This window comes from Ursus maritimus, unplaced genomic scaffold (genome assembly GCF_017311325.1).
Source record: "Ursus maritimus isolate PB19 unplaced genomic scaffold, ASM1731132v1 scaffold_12, whole genome shotgun sequence".
Lineage (NCBI taxonomy): Eukaryota > Metazoa > Chordata > Mammalia > Carnivora > Ursidae > Ursus > Ursus maritimus.
Genome location: NW_024423564.1, coordinates 55708049 through 55732452, shown reverse-complemented (window position 1 = coordinate 55732452; position 24404 = coordinate 55708049). Strand labels below are relative to the sequence as shown.

The following is a 24404-nucleotide window of genomic DNA, read 5'->3' as shown; positions in this document are numbered from 1 at the left end:
CTCAATCCCAGGGCTCCCAGAGCGCTGGGATCACGCCCTGAGCCAAAGGCAGACGCTTAAGGACTGCACCACCCAGGCACCCCATCTATTTCATTGTTCTTAAATATGCAAATAGTATACAAGAATTAAGTTAAATCTGGGTGATACGAGAAAATGAGTCCTTTTTTTTTAGCTTTTTGAATTTTTCTGTCTCTTAAATAACTCAGGGAGAAAGAGAGGGAAGGAGAAGGAAAAAGAGACGGAAAGAGGGAGAGAGAGACAGCAACAAAGGAGACACAAAGAAATAGAGAAAAAAAAGAGAGGGGTAAAGGCAGGTACATTATGAACCTAAAGAAAATATCACCATGGGAGCTTGTTAAAGGAGATGTCTAGAACCCACTACTGGACATTCTAAGGCATAGATGGGAGGGTGTGGTACAAGGAATTTGCATGTTTACTACCCCGTCTTTCAGTCTGGTTAAAGGGAGCTCTGAAGCCACACTGTAAACCGTGGATAGGAACCAGGTTGGTTAAACATCCGGGGTTGAAAACTAAATTTACCCTTTCTCGCTGCCTTCTTTAGAGAGTTCTGACCCGTTTTGGAAGACGGGGGTATTGTTTCTCTTCAGTTGATCTTTTTGTGACAGCCTATTCCCTCCAGCTAGAATGAGATATTCTTTTCTTTGTGTCCCACCCCCACCCCGTGGTATGCTTCCATCAAAGCACCTTGAACATTTTCTGTTGCGTAATTATTGGCATTTCTACCATAAGGATACTCAGGTTCACACTCTTGTTCTTTCGTGTATCTCGATCACTTAGGGTTGTACCTGACGGGTAATAGTCACTAAGCTGCTTACATGGCAAGGATGGATGCATGCCTTAAGAGAAAGAGATTTCTCTTCCTCGTCTGCCTGCGTAGGGACAGTTTCCCGAGCCTTTGTTGTTGCTCATCAGGAGGACTGTGATTGTAACCTGCCTGTACTATAGTTAAAGGCACTCACTGGACTTTAATTTCCTATTCCTAGTTCACCGTGTCAATATATAGTCTTATGCACATAACTGGGTTGATTTAATTACACCTATTGAAAAAAATAAACAATCGCAAACCTACGTAGTAATATGTTGAAAGTCAGAAGAGGTCAAAGATTCATTTATTTCAAACAAATCTTAGTAAAATCATATATAAACTTCTGGTCTTAACAAAGGTTATAGCCTAGCTGTAAATTTTTAAAGATATTTTTAAATGGAAAAGAAAAAGGAATTGTTTATATATGTAAGTAAAATAACAAGGTATCAGATACTGATATTGATGTGGTTCTAAAATTACATATTTTTATCCATTTTAAAATGTAAGCAGTCTTAATGTGCAAATGGATTCAATTCAGCTCTTTGTTATTGATTCATTAACGAAATAATGTGCTTATCCCTGAAGGCATGATATGTAAGTGATAATTTTCTACTATGAACCTAAAATAACTTTGTGCATATATGTGTGTGTATTTTAGCTTCCTAGGTAAGAGCATCCTAATAGTAAGTTTATAACTAAAAGGGGAACAAATTAATTTTTTGAAGTTTATTGGTACATAATTTTAGAGATGTAGAAACATTTTCTTCCCAAACCAGGGCAAGCATAACATATTGAAGATATTCTCCTTATGTGAATTAACTGTTTTCTCTGTATTCATTCATTAATTAATAAGCATATTAATTAATTAACTCTGTTTTCTCTGTATTAATAAGTATATTAATTAATTCATTTAATAAAAATAATCAGATTATTTCGATTTCTTTTGTTTGACTCAAACCTCCTAGACCCAAAATTCCAGATTTGGAAGGATCCTTAAAAATTATCTAGTCTGATTGACCAAACTAATTTAATGGCTTGTCACAATTATAATGTGAACTCTGTAAGTTTTTTTGCTGTTGATGCTTATGTTTGTATATTTGTTTTTTAGGTGACTGCACTTCAAGATGAAAAGAATTCATTAGTTTCTGAGAATGAGATGATGAATGAAAAACTTGACCAGTTGGATGGCTCTTTTGATGACCCAAATACAATGGTTGCAAAAAAGTATTTTCATGCACAGTTACAACTAGAACAATTACAGGAAGAAAACTTCAGGTAGCATTTTTAGTAAAAATCCTTCCATAGAGTTCCATTAAACTAAGAACTAAAAAATCCTATCAACAACTAATTATTAAGCATTTTATAGTATGCTGTAGCCTCCTGGAGCTTTATAGCATGCTTAGAACACTGATTAAGTTCTGAAAATACCAAATGGTACAAGTGGTTCCTGCCTTCACAGGACTTGCAATCTAGTTAGCAGGTGGGATATGTCTATAAAATCAAAACAGTTCAAAATAACTTGTGATAAGGGCCAAATGAAGGCCATGTGCAAGTCCAATAGGAGTTAAAGGGAGTGACTGCGGAGGCTGAGGGAGAATGGGGCATCTTATATAGGAGAGGGAACCTGATAATAAATGGAGAAAATGGAAATCTTAAGCTAAAGAGATGCTTTCTATTTTAACTTTCGTTTCTTCTTTAAAAAAAAAAAAAGGTCTTATACATTTTGCCTTTAATAAACATTGTCTCTTGTGTGCTTGCTGCTGAGCTTGGAACTATGGGGCCTTGAGAGTAGGCACGGTAACTGTACTCTGTGTTTTTTTTGTTCCTTTTTTTGTTATAATATCAAACTTAAACACAAAAACAGATGCAAGAATAGTGCAAAGAACTCCTTCATACCTTTTACTCAGATTCTACAAGTGTTTTGCAGGTTTTTCCATTCTCTTTAGCGGTCTCTATACATATGCTTATGGGTTCACATGTTTTTTTCTGAACCACTTGAGAGTAAGTTGGGCCCATGCACCTTTATCCCTGTATACTTTGGCATATGTTTCTAAAACAAAAAAACTCTCTTGTAAACCACAATATAGTGATTAAAATTAGGGAATTTGTCATTGATACAATATTATTATCTGATCTACAGATCATATTCAAATTCCATTAGTCGTCTCATTGTCCTTTATGGCTATTTTTTTTTTCCTGATTCAGAATCCAATCCAGGATCATGCATTGCATTTAGTAATGGATTCTTTTTTTTTTCTTTTTTAAGATTTTTATTTATTTATTTGACAGAGAGAGAGAGACAGCGAGAGAGGGAACACAAGCAGGGGGAGTGGGAGAGGAAGAAGCAGACTCCCAGTGGAGGAGCCCAGTGGGGGCTCGATCCCAGAACGCCGGGATCACGCCCTGAGCCGAAGGCAGACGCTTAACGGCTGAGCCACCCGGGCGCCCCATTAGTAATGGATTCTTATTCAGTGGTCTATAAATCCATAGCTATCATTTATTTAATGGTAAAATTGTCCCAGATTCGACCACCAAGAAGTCTTTCAGTTGGCCCCTGTGTCCTTTCAACCCGTTACTATCCGTTAAGCACTTTCTTACTCTCTGGCACAACAAAATATTCTAGACATATCTTGTCCTTTCCCGGCTCTGCGATCAGTCATTTCTCCAGGGATCCCTAATTCCTTTTAGTGGACAGTGTTGTTTAGAAACAAAGATCTAGTGCTCCAGATGAGTTTTTCTGTCATTGCTTCTAGCCCCCTTTGTTGTACAGAGCTAGGAAGTATACTTGTCCGTATTCACACTTGCCTGTGTTCATACACTCATATATACACACGTCTGCATTGGTTTTTATGTCTCTCACTGTGAACAATGAGTTTGTTTTGACATCTTTCATTTTAGTTCTGTGTTTTGGGGGATCATTCTGATCTCCGTTTTCATATTGTAAACCCCTTCTCCAATGATGAGAAACCTGGCTCCCATTTTCCTCAATATATTTACTCATATACTTAATCCCAGAACACAGAGAAAGTAATTTAAGAATTGCTAACCTTACCTTTGTAATAAAGCAAACTATTAATAAGACGTCAGTATGTTTACAGTTCTTTTGCAAGGTAACATTTACATATTGTAAGATGAATATTAAGTACAATTTAACATGTCTTAACAAATGCGCAAGTCTGTGTAATTTCACACTTGACTCAATATACAGTTCATTTCAATCACTGAAGAAAGTTCCTTTATGCTTCTTCCCAGTCAACACCTACCTCCCAGAGGCTAATTATTCTGATTATTTTTTACCATAGGTGGGTTTTCTCTGATCTAGAATGTCATATAAATTGAACCATGCAGTATGAACTCCTTGGTGACTGGCTTCCCTTGCTCATCATGTTTGCGAGATTCATCTATGTTTTGAATGAATCTGTAATTGGTTTTTTTTTTTTTTATGGCTGAGTAGTATTCAAATATTTGGAATTATTCCACGTTATACACACTTTTATTTATCCATTTTCCTTTAGATGATGGGCATTTGGGTTTCCAGATTTTGTCAGTAAAACTAGTCTGAACATTGTAATACAAGCCTTTTTGTAGACATATTTTTTTCTTATTTCTCATTGGTAAATATATAGAGTGGTGTTGCTGACTTATGCAGTAGCTCTGCGTTTATTTTAAAAGATACTGCCAAGCCATTTTCCAAAGTGATCATAACATGTTATACTTCCGTGAGCAGTCTGCGGCTCGCTGCTCTAGTTGTTCTGCCTGCGTGGCATAATTCTTACCTGTCTTTTTAGCTAAATAGTTCAGGAAAAGTGTAATAGTATCTCCTTATGGCTTTAATTGGCATTTTCCTGATAACCAGCGATGCGATAAGCCCCTTTTCACGTGCTTATTGGAAATATATCTTACTTTGTGAATTGTTTCTTCACACTGTTGAACTGTTTTTAAATTGGGTTGTCATTATCAATTAGTTGTAGGACTTTTTAAAAATTTGGATGCAAATCCTTTGTCAGATATGTGCATAATAATATTTCACTCGTTTTGTGGCTTGCCTTTGCATTTTTTAAATGGCGTCTTTCAATGAATAGTAGTTCTTAACTTAGATGAAGTTTACTTTATCGATATTTTTAATATTGGTGTTTTTGTGTACTGCCCTTTCATACCATGAAGATAATCTCTACTGTTCTTTTCTAGAACCTTCACAGTGTTATCTTTTACATGTAAGCCTATGTTCCATCTTGAATTGATTTTTTTTTTAATAGTGTACAGTCAAGCTTTATTTGTACTATTTTTATTTTCTCTGTGGGTATCTAGTTGTTACAGTATCATCATTTGAAAAGATTTTAGTTTTACTCCAGAATCCTTTGTACCTTTGTGAAAAATGATATAACCATAAAATTTGGGTCATTTTCTGGACTCTTTAATTCTTTTCCATTCATCAGTTTGTCTTTGTACCTATATGGTATGGTCTTGATTACTTTAGCTCTAGAAGAAGCTTAAAATCAGGTAGTGTAAGTATTCCAACTTTGTTCTTTCTTTTCAAAATTTGTTTTGGCTATTCCATGTCTTCTTCATTATCACTTAAAATTGAGAGTTAGCTAGTCAGTTTCTGTGTTAAATAACCTTCTGTGATTATGGTTTAGGTTGTATAAAATTGATATCTTAACTATATTGAGAATTTCTATATGAATTTAGTATCTTCATTTATTTGTCTTTAATTTCTCTCAGCAACGTTGTGGTGTTGCCAGCAGAGAAGTCTTATGTGTGTTTTATTAACTTTATTCCCAAGTAGATGCTATTACAAATATAAGTAAAGTTATTCTGTAAAGTGACTGCTAATATGATTTTTATATATTGAAATTGATCTTATATTTTGAAACTTTTATGTCTTGTAAAGTTTCTTAATTCACTTGATTTTAGTAATTTGTTTATGTAGAAAATCTGAGGCATCCACAATCATCTAATCTATTAATAGAGCTTTACATCTTCCTTTAATTATTTCTGCCCTCTATTTTTCTTGCATTGAGCAAGAACAGACATCTTACTTTGTTCTAGGTCTTAGGGGGAGGACATTCAGTTAAGTATCATCAAGTATGATGCTTGCTGTAGAGTTTTTTAATGTGCTTTTTATCATTTTGGAGGAGTTCCTGTTTATTTTGGGCTTTCTTAGAGTTTTTATCATTAATTGGTATTGACTTTTGACAAATGATTTTTCTACATCTTGAAATGACAGAGTGGTTTTTCTTTTTCATTGTTTTATTACGATCGTTTCGTTTTTTGAATGATGAGCAATCTTATATTTCAGGGTTAGACCAATTTGGTCATACTTATTATTCTGCATATATATGACTGGATTCAGTTTGCAAATATGTTGAAATAATTTTTTTGATTGTCTTCATATAAATATTGGTCTATAACTTTTTTCTCTTGTAATGTCTTTTTCAGGTTTTGTTGTCAGAGTTCTGCTAGTCTCATAGAATAATTGGGAAGTATTCTCTCCTCTATTTTCTGAAAGAGTTTATGTAAGAATGATATTATTACTTCCTTAAATGTTTGATAGAATTTATCAGTAAAACAGTCTGGACCTATGGGTTTCTTTGTGAAAGGACTTTTTAATGACAAATACAATTTCGTTAATGGTCATAGGGCTTCTCAGGTTTTCTATTTCATCTATGTCAGTTTGATAAGTTATGCTTTTCAGGGTGTATGTTTATTTCATTTAAGTTATTGAATTTATTGGCATAAAGTTGTTCATAGTATTCTTTTTTTGTCCTTTTAATGACTGTAGGAGCTATACTGATACTTTTTCATTCCTGATATTGGTAACTTGTGGGGTTTTTTTTCTCATTTTTCTTGATCACTCTTACTAGGGTTTCATTAACTTTATTAATCTTTTCAAACACTTTATTAGCTTTCCATATTATTAGTTTTAGATCTCCGTTCTCTTTCTTTCTTTCTTTCTTTTTATTTACTTTGGATTTAATTTGCTGTTCTTTTCCTGAGCTCTTAAGGTTGAAACTTGGATGATTGATTTTAAGCCTTTCTTCATTTCTAATATAAGCCTTTAAAATTGTAAATTTTCCTCTAAGCACTAGTTTAGCTGGGTCCCCAAAGTTTGACTGGTTGTCTTTCTGTTGTTATTCGTTCTGAAATATTTTCTAATTTCCTTTGTGATTTCTTCCTTGATCTGTGAGTTATTTAGAAATGTGTTGTTTAATTTCCAAGTATTTAAGGCTTTTCTAGATTTCTTATTGTGGCTAATTTCTAATTAAAGTCTCTTGTGGTTAGAGAACATATTTCACAAGATTTCAGTCTTTTGATACTTATTAATACTTATTGTTTGGCATCTTTCGTTGTGATGAGTGTTCCATGTGCACTTGCAAAGGATGTGTATTCTGTAATTTTTGACTGACATGTTCTATACCTGTCAAATCAGTTTGGTTAATAGTGTTGTTCAGAGCTCTTCTGTATTTTTACTGATACTGTTGTTTCTGTCATTTATTAGAGACTGGTATTAAACAGTTATTGTGGATTTGTAGATTTCTGCCTTTGATTCTGTCAGTTTTTGCTTCATGTATTTTAAAACTCTTTATAGGTATATACATGTTTATGATATGGCTTTCTAATGAATTGACCCTTTTATAATTATGAACTGTCTCTATCTTTGATAATACTCTTTTGTCTTAAAATTTATTTTGTTTGATGCCAGCATAACCACCCCAATTTCTTTTTCTTACTGTTTGCGTGGTGTTTTTTAAATCTTTTTACTTTTAATCTATCTGTGCCTTTATATTTAAACCATCTCTTGTTATTAGCATATATTTGAGCCTTGCTTTGTTATTTAGTCTGATGGTCTCTGCCTTTTTAATTGGTATGTTAGTCTGTTTGCCTTTTATGTAATTTTTATTCTGACTGTATTTAGGTCTGTCAGTTTGCTGTTTTTCATTTGTCATATATCCTTTTGTTTTTCTTTTCTGCATTCCTTTGGGTAAATCAAATAATTTTTTAAATATTTGTATTCACTGTATTTTCTTTTTACTTTTTGTTGTTGCCAACAAATTTAAGTATTTACCCTTAATTTATTATAGTCTATTTAGAGTTAATATTTTACCACTTTGCATGTGATGTATATTTTTGAGTAATTTTAATAAACATCTATACATTTTATCCTCATCTTTTGAGATTAAAACTCTTATTAGAGCTAGAGATAGTGAAGCACAGTGTTTGAGAAGTGAAAATGAAAATTCAGAACATTAAGTTTATTCTCAGCCAATTTCAAATCCAGGAGCTGAAAGTGTCTTATTCCTTTAGCCTTTCTTTTGAGTGTGGAATTAAAAAAAAAAAAAAAAAATTTTTTTTTAAAGTACGTCTTGCTAAGCACATGTCTCAGCAAGAAAACAAATGATGGAAACTACATTATAAGTACTTGTTTTCTTTACTCAAGGCTTGAAGCTGCAAAAGATGATTACCGTGTTCACTGTGAAGAACTTGAAAAGCAACTAATTGAATTTCAGCATAGGAATGATGAACTGACCAGTCTTGCTGAAGAAACAAGAGCCCTGAAAGATGAAATAGATGTTCTTAGGTATGGCATATCTAACTATAATTATGTCACTTCTGAGTTATCCCTTAGTCATTTTGGTATCCTGTATTCTAATCAGGGATTCTTAGGTTTTTCCTGTGTATCAAGTACTGATCAGTTTTTATCTGGGCTCCTACTCTTTACTTATTATGTGTTTGTTGATGGTAATGGTAGTTTAAGGATAATATTCAATTCTTGTTAGCACAATTTTTTTTTTTTTTAAGAGAGGGAGGATGAGGGGAGGGCAGGAGCAGAGGCAGAGGGGGAGAGAGAGAATACCAAGCAGGCTCCCCTCTTAGCGCAGAGCCAGGCATGGGGCCCGATCCCATAACCCCGAGATCATGACCCGAGCCGAAATCGAGTCAGACACACACAACCGACTGAGCCACCCATGTCAGCACAATTTCATATTAGAATTTGTAAACCCAAAATGATACCTTTTTTTATAACTGTGTAAGCTGAATTACTTTTAGATTCATTTAGCTTGACCTCCTTGTACTCATTAGTGTATCTTGTGAACTTTTTACATAAGGGAAAGCATTCTCAATCCATATTTTGGCATTTGATATAAAATAGGTATAGGTAAATATCTTAACATTTGTTTCAGGGTTACCCCAAGGTTCTCTTATTGTCTTTGATAATATATAAAGTTTTTATTTGGCTTTTGCCTATGAAATGTTAAGCAAACAGACTCTATATGCTGTTTATATTTTGTTAAATTTTCTTAATGGGCCATTTTGTTGCACAGTTTTTATGTCCATTTGAAACAAAATCTTTATACCCATTCATTTGAACCTGCTTGTGATGGAAAGTGATTTATGTATTTACTTTTGCTCTAGCCCAGTTGGTCAGGTAAGCACAACTCTAAAGCAAAGTGCTTACAGATTGTAAGTTGAGTCAACTTCCTAAGTTTATCGAATACTTAGAATAAAACTGTACTGAATGCTATACACAAAGCAAAGTTGGCCTATAAGCAATGGAGAAGCTTAGAATTATTCAGCTGCTTTTGCAAAACTATTTTTTATACATTGTGCTGTGTGAAATGGTTTGATAATTTAATTTGTCAAATTTAAGGCATTTTTGTTTTGATGCCCTTACAGCAAAAAGGTTCAGTGCTGAACTTGAGTCTTTTTCCAAAGTTCCCACAAAGTTTATTTCTTTTGTCCTTCTCATTTTCTTTCTTTTTTCCTTTCTTTTTTTTTGTTTCAGCCAATTGATTGTTTATGTGGTTGACTAACTTTACAGGCAGAATAAAATTGTCATATGCGTTTACTAGTTCTTACCCAGTAATGTGCAGTCTTTATTATCATAGGGCTACCTCTGATAAAGCAAATAAACTTGAGTCAACGGTCGAGATATATCGTCAGAAGCTACAGGATCTGAACGACCTTCGCAAGCAGGTGAAAACTTTACAAGAAACAAACATGATGTATATGCATAATACAGTCAGCTTAGAAGAAGAATTAAAGAAGGCGAATGCAGCACGTACGCAGTTAGAAACATACAAGAGGCAGGTGAGAAAATATCTTAATTTTTTAAAATAAAATCAAAAGAGCGCAACTTACTTTTTGATACTTTTCGAAACTTTCCTTTTGACACTTTAAGAATGATAGAGATGTGAAGAAACATTGCCAAGAGTTCGCTGTGAACTTATGATAGATTTCTTCTACCTGTAATTTTAATTCCAGAGTTGATAATTTAATTTGAGTTATCTAGGTCTTTCCCTTTTTATTCTCTTCTGAGCTTATATATGTTTTGGGGCATTTTATTGTTTATTAGCATTTCTGGTAACCGGTAATAATTGCCTAGCGAATGGAGCTATAACTGATAATATTGCTATTTATCAAACAACCTAGAGAAACATTAGAATGGAAGGCTGATTTTTTTTATTTTTACTGAATTATTATTTGGGTATTTTAAAATTTATGTTAACTCTTATTTACATGCTATCTTAACAGCTATTTAGGATTACTTGATTATATTCTTACTATAAATTTTATTTCCAGTTTCTCGTTTATTAAACTCTGAAAAACTATTAATATTAATATTAATATTATATACTCTTGTTATCTGCTTTTGTTTCTGACAAAAGGTTCAAGATCTTCACAATAAACTTTCCTCTGAATCCAAAAGGGCAGATACACTAGCATTTGAAATGAAGCGGCTTGAGGAAAAACATGAAGCTTTACTTAAGGAAAAAGAGGTACACATGAGTATAGTTGATAAGTAATATGTCTGTCTTCTCTTTTAGCATTTAACTATCCTTGCTGTTCTAAGACTGGAGGTCATGTCAATAAGATCTTCTATCTCTCTCCTAAATTCAAGTGTTGGTATAAAAGAAAGTAGTAGAAATTTACTGTGCAGTGTTGTTCATTTCCTTCACAAGGGAAGATGAAGTCACAGACGCAAGGCCATATGTCTCAGTGCATGTTTTCCCATTCTAAACCGTCGGCTTCTTGAGAGCAAGGGCCATAGATTTTATTTTTTAATGGCTTTATTGAGATATAATTTATGTACCATAAATTTTGCCCACTTGAAGTGTACAATTCAGTAGTAGTTAGTATATTCACAGTTGTGCAGCCATCAACACGGTCAAATTTTAGAGTAGTGTCATCACCCGATTAGTATACCTACTGACAGCTGCCCTGCATTCTGGTTCCCCTCCCCCCAGCCTTCGCAACCGTTAATCTACTTTCCATCTCTACAGATTTGCCCAGTCTGTCCAGAATATGTCATCTACACTTTGTCGGTTTTGTGGCTAGATTCCTTCATGTAGCTTAATGCTTTCAAAGTTCATCCATGTCATAGCATGATTCAGTACTTTGTTTTAATGCTGAATAATACTCCATTCTATATATCTATAGATTTTATTTATCCATTCATCATCTTATGGACATTTGTGGCTATGAACATTTATTTACAAGTTTTTATGTGGACATGTGTTGTCATTTCTTGAGTACATGCCTAGGAATGGTACTGCTGCGTCGTATGGTAACTATGTTTTACCTTTCAAGGAGCTACCATGCTGTTTTCTAAAGTAGATGAACCACTTTTCATTCTCAGCAATTTGTAAAGGTTTTCAACTTCTCCATATCCTTGCCAACACTTACCAGACTTTTAACTTCAGCTACCCTAGTGAATATGAAGTGGTATGTTATTGTGGTTTTGACTTGTATTTCCCTAATGACTAATGATGTTGAGCATCTTTTTATGTACTTATTGGCCATTTGTATGTCTTCCCTGGGAAATGTCTCTTCAGATCCCTTACTCATGTTTTATTTAGGGTATTTTCTTTTTTCTTTTTTTTTTTTTTTTTTTTGAGTTGTAAGAGTTCTTTATAGATTCTGGATACAAGTTCCTTCTCAAATATATGATTTGCAAACATGTTCTTTTATTCTGTGGGTTCTTCTCATTTTTTTGATGGTTCTGTTTGCAGCAGAATAGTTTCTCATTTGATGAGATCGAGTTAACTATTTTTTCTATCATTGTTTATGCTATTTTGGCAGTTTTTCTATGAAATCACTGAGTAATATGAGGTTATAAAGATTTATGCTTATGTTTTCTTTTAATTTTACAGTTTTAGCTCTTGTATTTAGTCTGTGATCAATTTTGAATTAGTTTTTTGTATATGGTGCAAGATAGGGGTCTAACGTCATTCTCTTCTGTGTGGGTATGCAGTTGTCCCAGCACTATCTGTTGACAAGATTTTTCTTTCCCTATTAATTGCCTTGATACCTTTGTTGAAAATCAGTTGACCATGATACTGTAACAATGGGTACATTATACATTTGACAGAACCCATAAAAGTAAAACAGAAAGAGTGAATCCTACTGTCCTTTAGTTAATAATAGTGTATCAATATCGGTCCACCAGTTCTGCCAAGTAACCACCAACTTTATCTCACTCGTCACTCAAGACACCTTTGCAAGGGTTATGTATCCGCATTTCCATTTTGATGATGTGAATACTAAAGCCAAAGAGTCAAATAACTCACCGTAGGTGATATAATAACTTGGAAATAGTGAAACTGGAGTTCAAGCCGTGATCTGTTTGCCTCCAAAGTCCATGCTTTTTTTTTTTTTAATTACTCTGCAGTTGCACATTTGTACTCCATTGCATAATTACATTAGTTTGGTTCAAAGATAAATTATCTAATGGGGAAATCACAAGATTTATGTTGTATAAAGATAATTTATGTGATTTATGTAAGAGAAAATTACCTCTTAGTGCTAAAACGAAAACTTTGTCACTTCTAATTAACTAAGCAACAATTATGAAATTAAGATAAATTATTATTAGCATAAAGTACATTTCTGGTGGGCAGAATTAAATATTTTGCTTATGTAAACAATTCTTTTTTAGAGACTAATAGAACAACGTGATACTCTGAAAGAAACGAATGAAGAGCTTCGATGTTCACAAGTACAACAAGATCACCTAAACCAAACAGGTGAATTTTCTTGGATTTAGAAAAGTTTTTTTTAACGGTAGAAATACTGAGATGTTAATCTGTTGCTGTTGCTGTTTAGATGCATCCGCTACAAGAAGTTATGAGAATCTTGCTGCTGAGATTATGCCAGTGGAATATAGGTAAATTTGTTTTTAGTAATTGATAAGCTATACTTCGTATTAGAAATGTGATTTTTTTCTTTTTAGAAAAATTATTAGCCTTTAGAGTGTTCCATTTTATGAGTCATGGAGCTCAAAATTACTTTGTCTCATCTGCTTAAACTTCTTAGATTGTTACTGCTACTACAGCAGTTTTAGAATTTATTGGAAGTAAAATTTCGCAAACTAGATGAATAAAATATTCTGGTTTTTCTAATATGACTTTTATTGTGTTGAAGTTTTCCTACCCATAAACTCAATGGAAAACCCTTTTGATACCTGGCATTCAAATCCACATGGGTGAAACAAATAGAAGAGGAGCTGTCAATAAGAGCAGAAGGATTAAGCAGAAGTTAAATAAAATACAAATTTAGAGTTTCCTCTTAACCAGCTTTTATTGTGGTATTTTACTGCTATGCTTGCTTCTAAGTATTCGACTAATCTGGTATTTTTCATGGTTTTCCTTTCCTTTTTGTGGTAACAGTTTTATTTACTGCTTCAGACTCTACTCGTTATTTAAGGGGATTTATTGAGATATAATTCACCCATTTAAAACCGTATGGCTCAGGGGTGTTTAGTGTAGGCATAGAGTTGTGCAGCCATCTAATTTGAGAACATTCTGTTCCACCAAAAAGATACCCTGTGCCTCTTAGCAGTCATTCCTCAGTCCTGCTTCCCCTCAGGCTCCAGCACCAGGCAGCCGGGAATCAACTCTTTGTGGAGTTGCCTGTTACGGAATTTAACGTATGTGATTCCTACAATAGGCAGCCTTTGTGACTGCTTTCACTCAACATATAGTTTGCAAATATGTTAATTTTCATTTTGTTCAATTTTTTGTTGTTAAGACAGAGCTCCTTACATGCTGGACTGGAAAGCAACTTTTTAGTTGTTAATATCCAGTGATATTAATGTCACCTTAAAAATAGCCGTATGAAAAAAAAATACCCATATGAGCCTGTATTTTAAAGTCATGATGTTGCCATTTAGAAGAACACAAATTGAGATTGATTGAAATTATGTGCTTTTAAGAAATTGCATTTGGGGAGGCAGCGGATAGGAGAACATTACTTTTTATTTAATATCATTTCTATCATTTGCATTTTAGAAAGTGCATATTTGTAAACTTTTAATAAAAATTGTTTTCTGAAATCAAAAAAACCTAGAGGCAGTCATATGACTGTCATCATAAGAGTATTCTTAAAAAATGTTAAGCAAACCGATTCCTTAAATCTATTGCTTTTAATGTATATATTTTCTGAGGATATGCTATAGTGAATAACATCTCAGTTAAAATAACTCCTGTTTCTTTGGGGATTTGCATAATATTTAATGATATATGATATAATATAATACTTGTGCTTTGAAAAATTTATTACTTGTTTTTTGAGACAGGCTTACAATGTAGTTTTTTCTTAAAAATATCAGAAACATTCGTAACATTTTTAAATGACAGCTATTGAATGAATAGGAATTTTCTAAAAGTTAAGAATGTAAAAAAAATGTAAAATGTACATTGAAAAAATTTGAAAACAAACTTTGCTTTTCAACATCAGGGAAGTATTTATCCGACTGCAACATGAAAATAAGATGCTCCGCTTACAACAGGAAGGTACGGAGAACGAGCGCGTTGGGGAGCTTCAGGAGCAGCTGGAGCAGAAGCACCGCAAGGTGAATGAATTGGAAACCGAGCAAAGGTGACGCGCTCTCTTGTAATTGGCATTCGTAGTGATTCTATTAGCTAGCCACAAAATCCGGACTCACAGAAGTGGGACATGTCATTGTAGTTACAATAAGTGGGATTTAAAGAAGTTTAAATTGTTGTTTGTTTTCAGCCTTTTTCACTGCCATTATTTTAACAGACTTTATTAACCAGCTTGCTTATTCTCGAATTTCATTTATATGTCTTGACAATCCACAGAAAATTTAACAAATGGATAAATGGCAGTCTGGCTTTGGGCTGCCGTCTGTACATGGATGGACCATAGACTGTGGAGTCAAATTTGAGCCCCCTCTATTTAAATGTATTAGCTGTTCTGTCCTGGGCAAGTTAAACTCACACTTAGTGTCTTTAGCTGTAAAAGCAAATGGTGTATTCATCTGATACCAATGAGGTGCTCAAGAATTAGAATATTAAGAATATATAACATTGATACAGTGTTCACTATATGCCAGGCACTTTGCTAAGCACCTTTTTGGTATTCACTCAGAAATCCTCACAGTAACTCTGAGGTGAGAATTGTAATTATCTCTTTTTTATAGATAAGGAAGCTGAGGTCCAAGGAGGCTGAGTAACTAGTCCAGAGTTATAAGCTAGTAAATTCTCAATCCCACATTTGAACTTTCTGTCAATCTGATTCCTGAGTCCAGACTCTTAACCACTATGCTAACTTGACTCTTACAAATAGCATATTTTGCTATAAAAGTATTTGATTTTATTTGACCAAACTTTACTAGATCTTAGAGCCCACCAGGAATTTTAGGCACACTTGAACCTTGTCTCTCAAACTTGTATATATAGTATTACATCAACATTTTAGCTTTCTGAAGGGACCATCCGATATTACTGTCCTGTACAGTTCAATATCAGCACTGGAGATACGAAGTTTCAGCTTTTAAAGAGTTGCTGTAGGAAGATAGACATATGACTAATGATTATATTATGTGGTACCTGCAATAAGGGAACAGCAGAGAGTTATAATAGGCAGGTGTGTTGGGTCATAAATACATGAAAAGAGACAGTGAGATACTTACTTTTGCTGGTAACCTCAGCGGAGGTAACTCTTAAGCAGGGTTTTAAAGAACGACATTTTGCCAAGTTAGAAATGTACTAGTTGCTAGTGTTAGTCTCTTTAATTTAAATAAAAAGTTATGAAGAAATGGTTGGGAAATGGTAGGCCTTTGTCAATACACTGTGAAATCTGAAACAAGTAGAAACCTTGTTCCCATTCATTAAAGGTACACGTATAGGAAAACTGAGCTACTTTCCTCAGTTTTTGTACCAGCGAGGACAGTGCAGAATCGATGTGCTTTTGCAGCTGGCACATAAGTATCTGAAATCTTTAAATGTGGGCATATATACTTCCATGATAAAATGTCTTCTCTTTAAAAAATGTTTTCTTGCAAGTAGCCTGCTATACTTACACTATATATTATACGTAGCCACAGACAATTGTTGGACATTTGTTCTTGCTACTAAATGCAGACTTTGTGAGTTAAATTGCACGAACGTACCTTCGTAGATCCATAACTGCTTTGACTTTCAAAACAAACAAATACATATGATTCATCTTACAATAGGCTGAGCAAAGAGCGTATCCGAGAATTGCAGCAGCAGATTGAGGACCTCCAGAAATCTTTACAGGACCAAGGCTCCAAGTCTGAAGGAGAAAGTGTAAGTAACTTAAACATTGTAATAATTCTGCTGCCCGTGGACGCTCCGCCCTAAGTCCTGACGCCCAAATTAGTCCTGTATTTGAAAGTGCTACCCTTGTCTTTGGGGGTACCCTCGAATACCGTATATATCTGCATAACAGATGCAGTGATTTTGCCAACTTGGAGCCTATAAATTAATCGTATGTATTGGAAGGTGATTTCTATCTGTCCTGCTTCAGCAGCTACACCTAGATTCATGGTAACTCCTGATTGAGAGCGTGCTATGAGTGAGGTCTTCACAGCTCTTTGCTCAGGCTCGAGAAAAGTCCTGGTAAGAGTGGTCAGCAGCCAGAATTGAGGAAAACTTCTAACAGGAAGGAGAGAGTGAGACCATGATTTCTACCAAAGAGCATCAAAGTGGATCATACCAACCTCCAAAGGACAGAAACTTTAATGCAGTTTTGAAGACATCAGTCACCCCTTATTTCTTCCCTCCTTGCAAGCAGACTTACGGCCTCACCATTTCTAATGGGCTTTTGAAGGCAAACACTGTAGGGGACAGATAAGAGGACTCAGCAGAGACCAAACGGCCCAAATCTGAATATACCTAGAAGTGTGCTGTGGCTGGGTCTCTGTATGCAGAGGGGAAAAGAAGTAACAGTGAAGGGAGGAAGGCATTTAATTAAAACAACAACAAAAGGATAGGGCTCAGTGTACGTTAGATACTGGGTAGGCACAATGGGAGGTGGTTCTGCCTGTGTTGACGGGGGAGAGAGCTATGAAGAGTAAGTAGAGATGAGAAAGAAGACTGAAAGGGTTGGGTTTCCTCTCTGTCTTTTATATGCTTTATATGATTTTCTCTTTTTTCCCTGGGGGCTTGGAAAATAGAAATCGTCTCATGCATGGCGGCATCTCGTATGTGCATATATACGGTATTGTAACCTCTCTAATACAAATATTTTTCTAATCCACATTAGGGAATACTTTGGGGATTCTATCTGGGGGAGTACATTTTTGGATTGCAGTATTTTTAAAGATTTTATTTTCTCTTTTTAAAATGTATTAGTGTCTGAGTTATATTCCAGATTATTTATTTTAAACCCTTCATTTATTCAGTAGATGATCTTGAACCAGTATTGCGGTTTAAACTCCTGCTTTTTAAAGAGGAAGTTTATGTTTTAAATTTTACTTTTTAACAAAATCCACTTGCTTCGTTTTGATGTTAATATTAAAGTGCTTGCATTTGTAATGATAAAGCTTTATTATAAAGATAATTATTTAAGTCTGTTCTTCATTAAAGGCCTAAAATCTTCAAATTTATATTTTAAATAATGATTTTTAAATGTTTGATACTCCTCAGTATATCACATTCAGCTTGCATTTGCTATTTTTCTTCAAATTTAAATTTTATTTTCATGGTATTCAGAAATATGAAGCATTATTCTTTTTACTATTGTACTCATCCTTCTTTCATTTCTTAACCTCCTTTCCTTTCCCTTTGAAGTAAAAAATACCTAAAATTTTATGTTTTTACAAGTGTGTTATTAGAAATACAAATTTTTGAAACATTTATAATTTTAAATTACATACTTCAAAAGGAGGTAAAGAGATTTTGATGTCTGGAAAATTTGTCTTTGTCACAATAGTTATCTTACAGCAACTTTTTTTAATTTTTATAGTCCAGCAAACTAAAGCAGAAGTTGGAAGCTCATATGTAAGTAAACTGATATTTCATTTCAAATATGAGAGGGGAAGGGTTTTAAAAACTTCTAAAGTTAGTATCCTTTTCTGATTTTGTTTCTAAGAAAAATCCCCTGATGGCAGTTGAATGTTCACCACTGCTACCAAGAAGTGAAAAGAAAAATGTTCTAAGATGTTGAGCCCGCCTGCCAGTGATCCCAGATCCTACATTTTTCAATCACTAATGTCATTTGAAGAGTTTACAAAGCAGACAACTGTCACAACTTGACTATGTGGAGATGTGGGATGTTTAACCAATAAAATATTTCCTTTGACTTTCTTAGGAAGCAAGGATGGCAAGGGGAAAAAATTAACATTTTTAGCACCCATCATGTACAGGCAGTTTACCTTCTCCCAGCAGCCCCTATAATATTTGGCAGGTATGACTCCTATTTCACCGGTGAGGAGATTCAGGATCAGGAAGTGATTTGCCCTCAGTCCACAAATGTTATGTGGCAGAAATCAGTGTTCCTTCTTAGGTCTGTTTGCTTCCAAAACTCCATGCTCTTTCCACTACTTAGGGAAAAACTAACTGAGGTCCAGGAAGAATTACAGAAGAAACAAGAACTCATTGAAGATCTTCAGCCAGATGTAAACCAGAATGGTAGGTATTTGTAAAGACCTGGATTAGACTACGTCTAAGGACTTGCCCTTTTTAGTTGAAGGATGCAAGAACTGTGTATGTTTCTGGACACTCCATAAATACATACATTGCAAATAAGAACCATGATAATTTTCTAGTGATTTAAGTAATTAATAAATTATCTAATCTTAAAGCAAAAAAAAATCTAATAAAATGAACTGATTGATATATAGGAGTATCAAACATTGTAAAATAGAGTTAATACTATGGAAATGTAAATAAAATAATGTATAATCAAAGTAAGCTTTAAACATTGTGTAGAAGGAATGCTTTATATTCTTATGATGGTTGTGATTACATTGTAAAGTGTATTTTCTCATTGAAACATTTGAGAGAAAGGAGAAAAAAAGCTGGATAAAGCAAATTATAGATATTTTTTAAGAAAAAATAATATGAAATGATCATATTGGTTGTAGTTCAAAAGTTTTAAATAAGAATTTATTACAAAGAAGAAATAAACATTTCTCTTTTAAGTTCTCTTATCAGTCTTTAGAAAAAAATATGACAAATACAATTTTTGTGTGGAGTATTTTAAATTGGTCATGTTTCATTTCCTTTTCAATAACAGCACAAAAGATCAATGAACTTGAAGCTGCTCTTCAGAAGAAAGATGAAGATATGAAAGCGATGGAGGAGAGATATAAAATGTACTTGGAGAAAGCAAGAAATGTGAGTGATTGATCTTTCGAAGCCCAGGTCTTCTGACTCAGGTTGTGATTAGGCCAGTCCCACCAGGGGACTGTTCCTCCTCTCCGTGTCACATCACTTTTCTCCCTCTCCCCTGCCTTGCGGGTCAGTTCTCATGCTCTCTCCCTCTCACTCATCAGCATCAGGTAAAATAAACACAGGGCTTTCTTGGGACAGTTTCAGCGGAGACTGAAGTGACCCCATTAGGGGAGATGACTGTTAGGAAGTGTGGAACCTTTAGCTCTTAAAGTGAACATTTGCCTTTTGTGAAAATTGAGCTCTTCAGACTTGTTTAAAATTGTTTTAGCATTCAGTCTAGATTAGACAAGTAAGCACTATTCTGATGTTTACCAGACTAATTTTTCTTTTTTCTTATTTCAAACTTAAATATCTGTATGTACTATTCTCATAAAATCTTTAATTTCCATGAATGCTGTATATTTTCCTAATTAATTATAAGTATTCTCTCTTAGAGAATGTTAATATTCTTATTTCTAGTTATTGAATAAAAGAGGATTATATGATGAAGCTTTAAAATGCTGCTAATATGTCTGTTCTCTTTATGTTTACGTTTTATATTTATTAAGTTGTAAGTAGTACCTGCAGCAACAGATAAATCTCAAGATCTCAGGGCTTAATAGGTAGAAGTTACTTCTTGATCACAGGAAGACCATCTTTCAGTGGGGGAAGGGCTCTGCTCCGTGCAACCTGCCAGAGCCCCCAGCAGACAAGGCTTTGCCTTCTTGAGCGTGGCATTCCCAGGCTCACTCGAGCTAGTCAGCTGGTAGACGAGGGAGGCCAGCCTAGACTGTACTGGAGGAGACTCGTGATGGGGCAGGCCTAGGAGCCGTGAACCCCTTTCACCCTCATTTCAGTGGGCATAACTCAGGCACACAGCTCCACCCACCGTCTAGAGAGCCCTGGTAAACATATGCAGTCAGTCTGCCACAGGCCAGCTTCTCTCAACTACAAAAGTGTAAATGCTTTTAGTAGAAAATGTAAAACATAGGAAGGTTCTCAGGGATAACTGCGATTAACTTTTTGGTGTATTTTCTTAACAGAGCATTTTTTTCAATGTATATTGTCTCCGCGATTGCTGACCATAATACAGACCACACACACACACAAACACACAATTTGTATGATCATAGCACATGTGATTTTAAAAGTTAAAACACATTTTAAAAGTTAAAATAATAGTTTCCTCATGTTATGTAAATGTAATTTAATAATTATTGAGCACCTATTATACTAGGCACTGGGAATACAGCAGTAAACAGGACAGACACTTATGGAGCAGACTTTGCAAAATAAAAGAACAGCTGTATGATATTCAGTTGAGTGGGGTATATCATAATTGACTTAGTTATCATCATTCTGGTGTTGGAAATAGTTCATTTCCATTTCTTTTTCCTTCTTGCTTCTAGAAATAAGACTATAGGCAACATATTTAAACAGAAAGCTTGCCCCTTATTTTGTTTATTATCTTAGCCTTGTTCCTAGGTTAATGGGTCAAATGGAAGTTCTAGGTCAAAGGGTAAGAGAATTTTAATAAGATGCTTGATACGTACTCCTAAATGATATTCTAAAAGGATTGCAGCTAAATAGACAAAGCACTGACAATGAATACCATATTCTTGTCCTCATCAAGCACTATCATTTAAAAAAACAATTGCTTGTATAATAAATATGATTTCATTTTTTTTACCTTTATGTTATTTGGAGGGAAATTAATTATAGTAACATAATGCCCATGATAGAAAATTTAGAAAATATAGAAAAGTCACAGTCATACTTTTTATCACTTAGAGGTAACAAATTATGATATGTCTTTGTAATTAAATTGTGATTTAAACTCTGCTTTTATAAGGTGAACTCCATGAGGGCAGGTACCGCGTGTCCTGTATCCCCACGGGCCCCTGTCGGAGCCTGCCACGTTTGGCGCTCACCAAATTGTTTTGAACGAACCTCAGGAATGTTTAGCATATTACCTTTTAGTCTTTTTCCTCTACCTCTATAAATAGAGGTGAGATCTTCCTAACTCTTCAGATCATTTTAAATCTTTGTTAGTAGATTTGTGATTGTATCATACAGATGACCTTATTATTGGAAATTTGTTTTTGCTCCTGATTTACACCTGATATTTCTGAGTTAATTTCTTGTTATACGGCTGGCTGCATTGTCTGGTTGAGTCTCCAAACAGCATTCTGACTGAGTATCTTTTACCTAACTTTTCATAATTCCCGTAAATGTGATTGAGCCACTCTCTGGTTTGCAGACAAAATCACCAATTTCTATTAAAGTGATCTTTTATACTGAATTACATTTAACTAGATAATGGTAGTAAAAAAAAATTGTTGCTATGAATTTTTTTGTTGCTTACTTTGTACAATCAGTAAGTTCCCATATAATTATCAAATTCATTTTAATTAAAACAAACTCAAGTCATATAAATATGGAAAGTGTTATTTTAAGACCTTAGTTCCCAAAGCTTAATAAGACTAAATTATGTCTGAGTACCAAGCCATTCTAGAGAAGGGAAATTTTATTTTGGGAGAGGGATCTTTCCATTTTTGTACTGAACTTTGTTACCATAGTCCCTTTATAGAATGCGGTTTTTGTTAGTCAAATTTAATTGCTCAATAAGCCATAGTTATTACCTGGATAATTTTACTTTCTGGAGAATTTTCCACTTTATTTACAGAGATACTAGGGACGATGTTCTTATATTTCAGTACTTGATAAGATAAAGTAAATGTAAAATTTTTTTTTTCTTAAACAGGTAATAAAAACTTTAGATCCCAAATTAAATCCAGCATCAGCTGAAATAATGCTCCTTAGAAAGCAGTTGGCAGAGAAGGAGAGAAGAATTGAGATTCTAGAGGTAAAATTTTCGTATTCACACATCTCCTTTTAATTACTCTGTGTGACCCTGGTTATTAATTGCTGTCATATACCTGCCGTAAATGATCAAGTCTCACAAGAGGTTGGTTGGGGTCAGAAGTTAGAGGCGTCACGTTTTCGTGCTCTGGGTTCATTACAGTCTTCCTAGCCCGCGCGATCGGTCTCTGAGAGCGTATGTACTGTACTGTGTTCTCTCTTCCCCACAACAGCCAGTCATGTGGGTGGCCCTCAGTGTCTAACAGAGTTCTGATACAGTATTAGCTCCTTTTAAAATTATGTGGATTAGAGTTCATTCAGGAAATATAAACGAAAGAAAGAAGAAACGAATCTCACCTTTTAAAAAAGGTACCGTACTCAGTTAACCAGATTTTCTTTCTCTTTTCTTCTCCCTATTCCTCACTTGAACCTAAGTAAACTCCTTAGTTGCAATTCCTGGGGGAAGAAAGTGCTCACAGAATCCAGTAAGCCCTTGCACTAAAGTGGCAGTCTTGGTTATTAATCATGCACAGCTATGTTAGGGATGACATCTTCTCATTAATTAGCTGAGTCTTTAAATTTTAGAAGTTATTTCTGTGCTAATGATGATATCATTTCTACTATCTGGGTTAAGTATGTTAGTCTGGAATTGTGTGTTTATAGATTTTATAATTGGGCATGTTGTAGTTTCCTTTGCAAAGTGTTTTACAAAACTATTTTTAATACTACGTTGAGATGTGATACTATTCTTCAGGTCCGTATGTACTTCCTTATAATAATGTATGTGCAATTGCAGAGGCATGATGAGTTCTATAGACTATAGCCTTGAAATTTTCATAATTGATAGTAGGGTTCTTTTTAAATCAATTAGGAATGTTGTATTTCAGAGAAACAAGTTATATTCACTTACCGTTTTCTTCATGTTATTTCTGAGCCGGTAGATATGGACTGCAGTGGCAACATTTTGTCTAAAGACTGGACATTCAGAGCGCACACCAGCCTTATGTGCACTGCCTAAGTGCTTGTCCAGGCCATGTCAGGGGCTGTAAAAAGCACTGAATAGAGGTATCTCTCTGAAGAAACACTGTTCATTCTACAGGGTCCAACTTACATGTCTCTTCCTCCATCCAGCTTTCGTGCATTCCTTAGGCAGAGTTGGTTATCTCTCCGCAACCATTTCCATGTATTTTGAACTCAGGATTTCGCCCTACCGTAGCGTTGTTCTTCTTTTTGGTGTGTGTCAGAGTGTTTTGAGGGCAGAGGCTGTATCTGATATCTCTGTGCTCCCAGCGTTAAATGTCACAGAAATCGGAGGCCAGGGTGACTGCTTTATTGGTAAATTCTCTTAAAGTCATCACCTCTCCTCTCTGGTCCTCGGTCTCCTCATTGGTCAAATAATGAGACTAGGACTGAAAAATCCCTGACCTCTAAGTCGTACTGATTACTCACTTCCCAGTGGAACCCAATGAGAATGTGCATCATTACTGATGCTTGAAATGCGGCTCCCTGCCAAGTAGAATGACAGAAGGACACCTTGGACCGTAGGGCTTTGAGGAGAAACCTGAGTTACATCACAGCAGATGGGCCTTTAGTTGACACGTATTTTTCTGTGCATATACTGTAAGAAGCACAAATGTAAGGTAAATGAAAAGTAATGTAAATAGCAGTGGGTATTTTATCTGCCATCCCTCTTGGGGAGTCTTTGTCTGGAGTGGATGTGAGCCAGATAAAGGCCCTCTTGCCTCCCTCATTTCTTGTATGCTTTTTGTATCGTGAGCATCTGGCTGTGGGAACATTCAAATGGTTTAGTTTGTAACTTTTTATATGAATCAGCTGTATCTGGAGCTCAATGAAATTACAAAATTTGCTATATTTGAGGAATTAAGAAATGGATATCTAGGGTAGCGTGCAAATATGGCCACAGGCCATCTAGTATACACATCACCAGGAATTAATAGATAAAAATTTGTGTTAAGCTTTATAGAGATTTTAAAGGGTTTTCTGGGATATGTTCTACTATATCCTCTTTCTCCTTGGTTTGACTCCGTAGGTTTAGCTCTGTTTTGTCCTCT

At 34.7% G+C, this 24404-nt stretch overlaps 1 protein-coding gene across 1 annotated transcript in view; it reads left to right on the top strand.

The window, feature by feature from the left end:
* HOOK1 (hook microtubule tethering protein 1) overlaps positions 1-24404 on the top strand; it is a 61598-nt gene that overhangs the window by 32678 nt on the left and 4516 nt on the right. The window contains exons 9-20 of the mRNA XM_040627224.1: positions 1935-2101; positions 8265-8405; positions 9715-9916; positions 10495-10605; positions 12765-12852; positions 12932-12992; positions 14564-14704; positions 16308-16401; positions 18062-18096; positions 18644-18726; positions 19334-19434; positions 22235-22336. Of these exons, the coding sequence (XP_040483158.1) occupies positions 1935-2101; positions 8265-8405; positions 9715-9916; positions 10495-10605; positions 12765-12852; positions 12932-12992; positions 14564-14704; positions 16308-16401; positions 18062-18096; positions 18644-18726; positions 19334-19434; positions 22235-22336 (1326 nt within the window). The remainder of the gene's footprint in view (positions 1-1934; positions 2102-8264; positions 8406-9714; positions 9917-10494; positions 10606-12764; positions 12853-12931; positions 12993-14563; positions 14705-16307; positions 16402-18061; positions 18097-18643; positions 18727-19333; positions 19435-22234; positions 22337-24404) is intronic.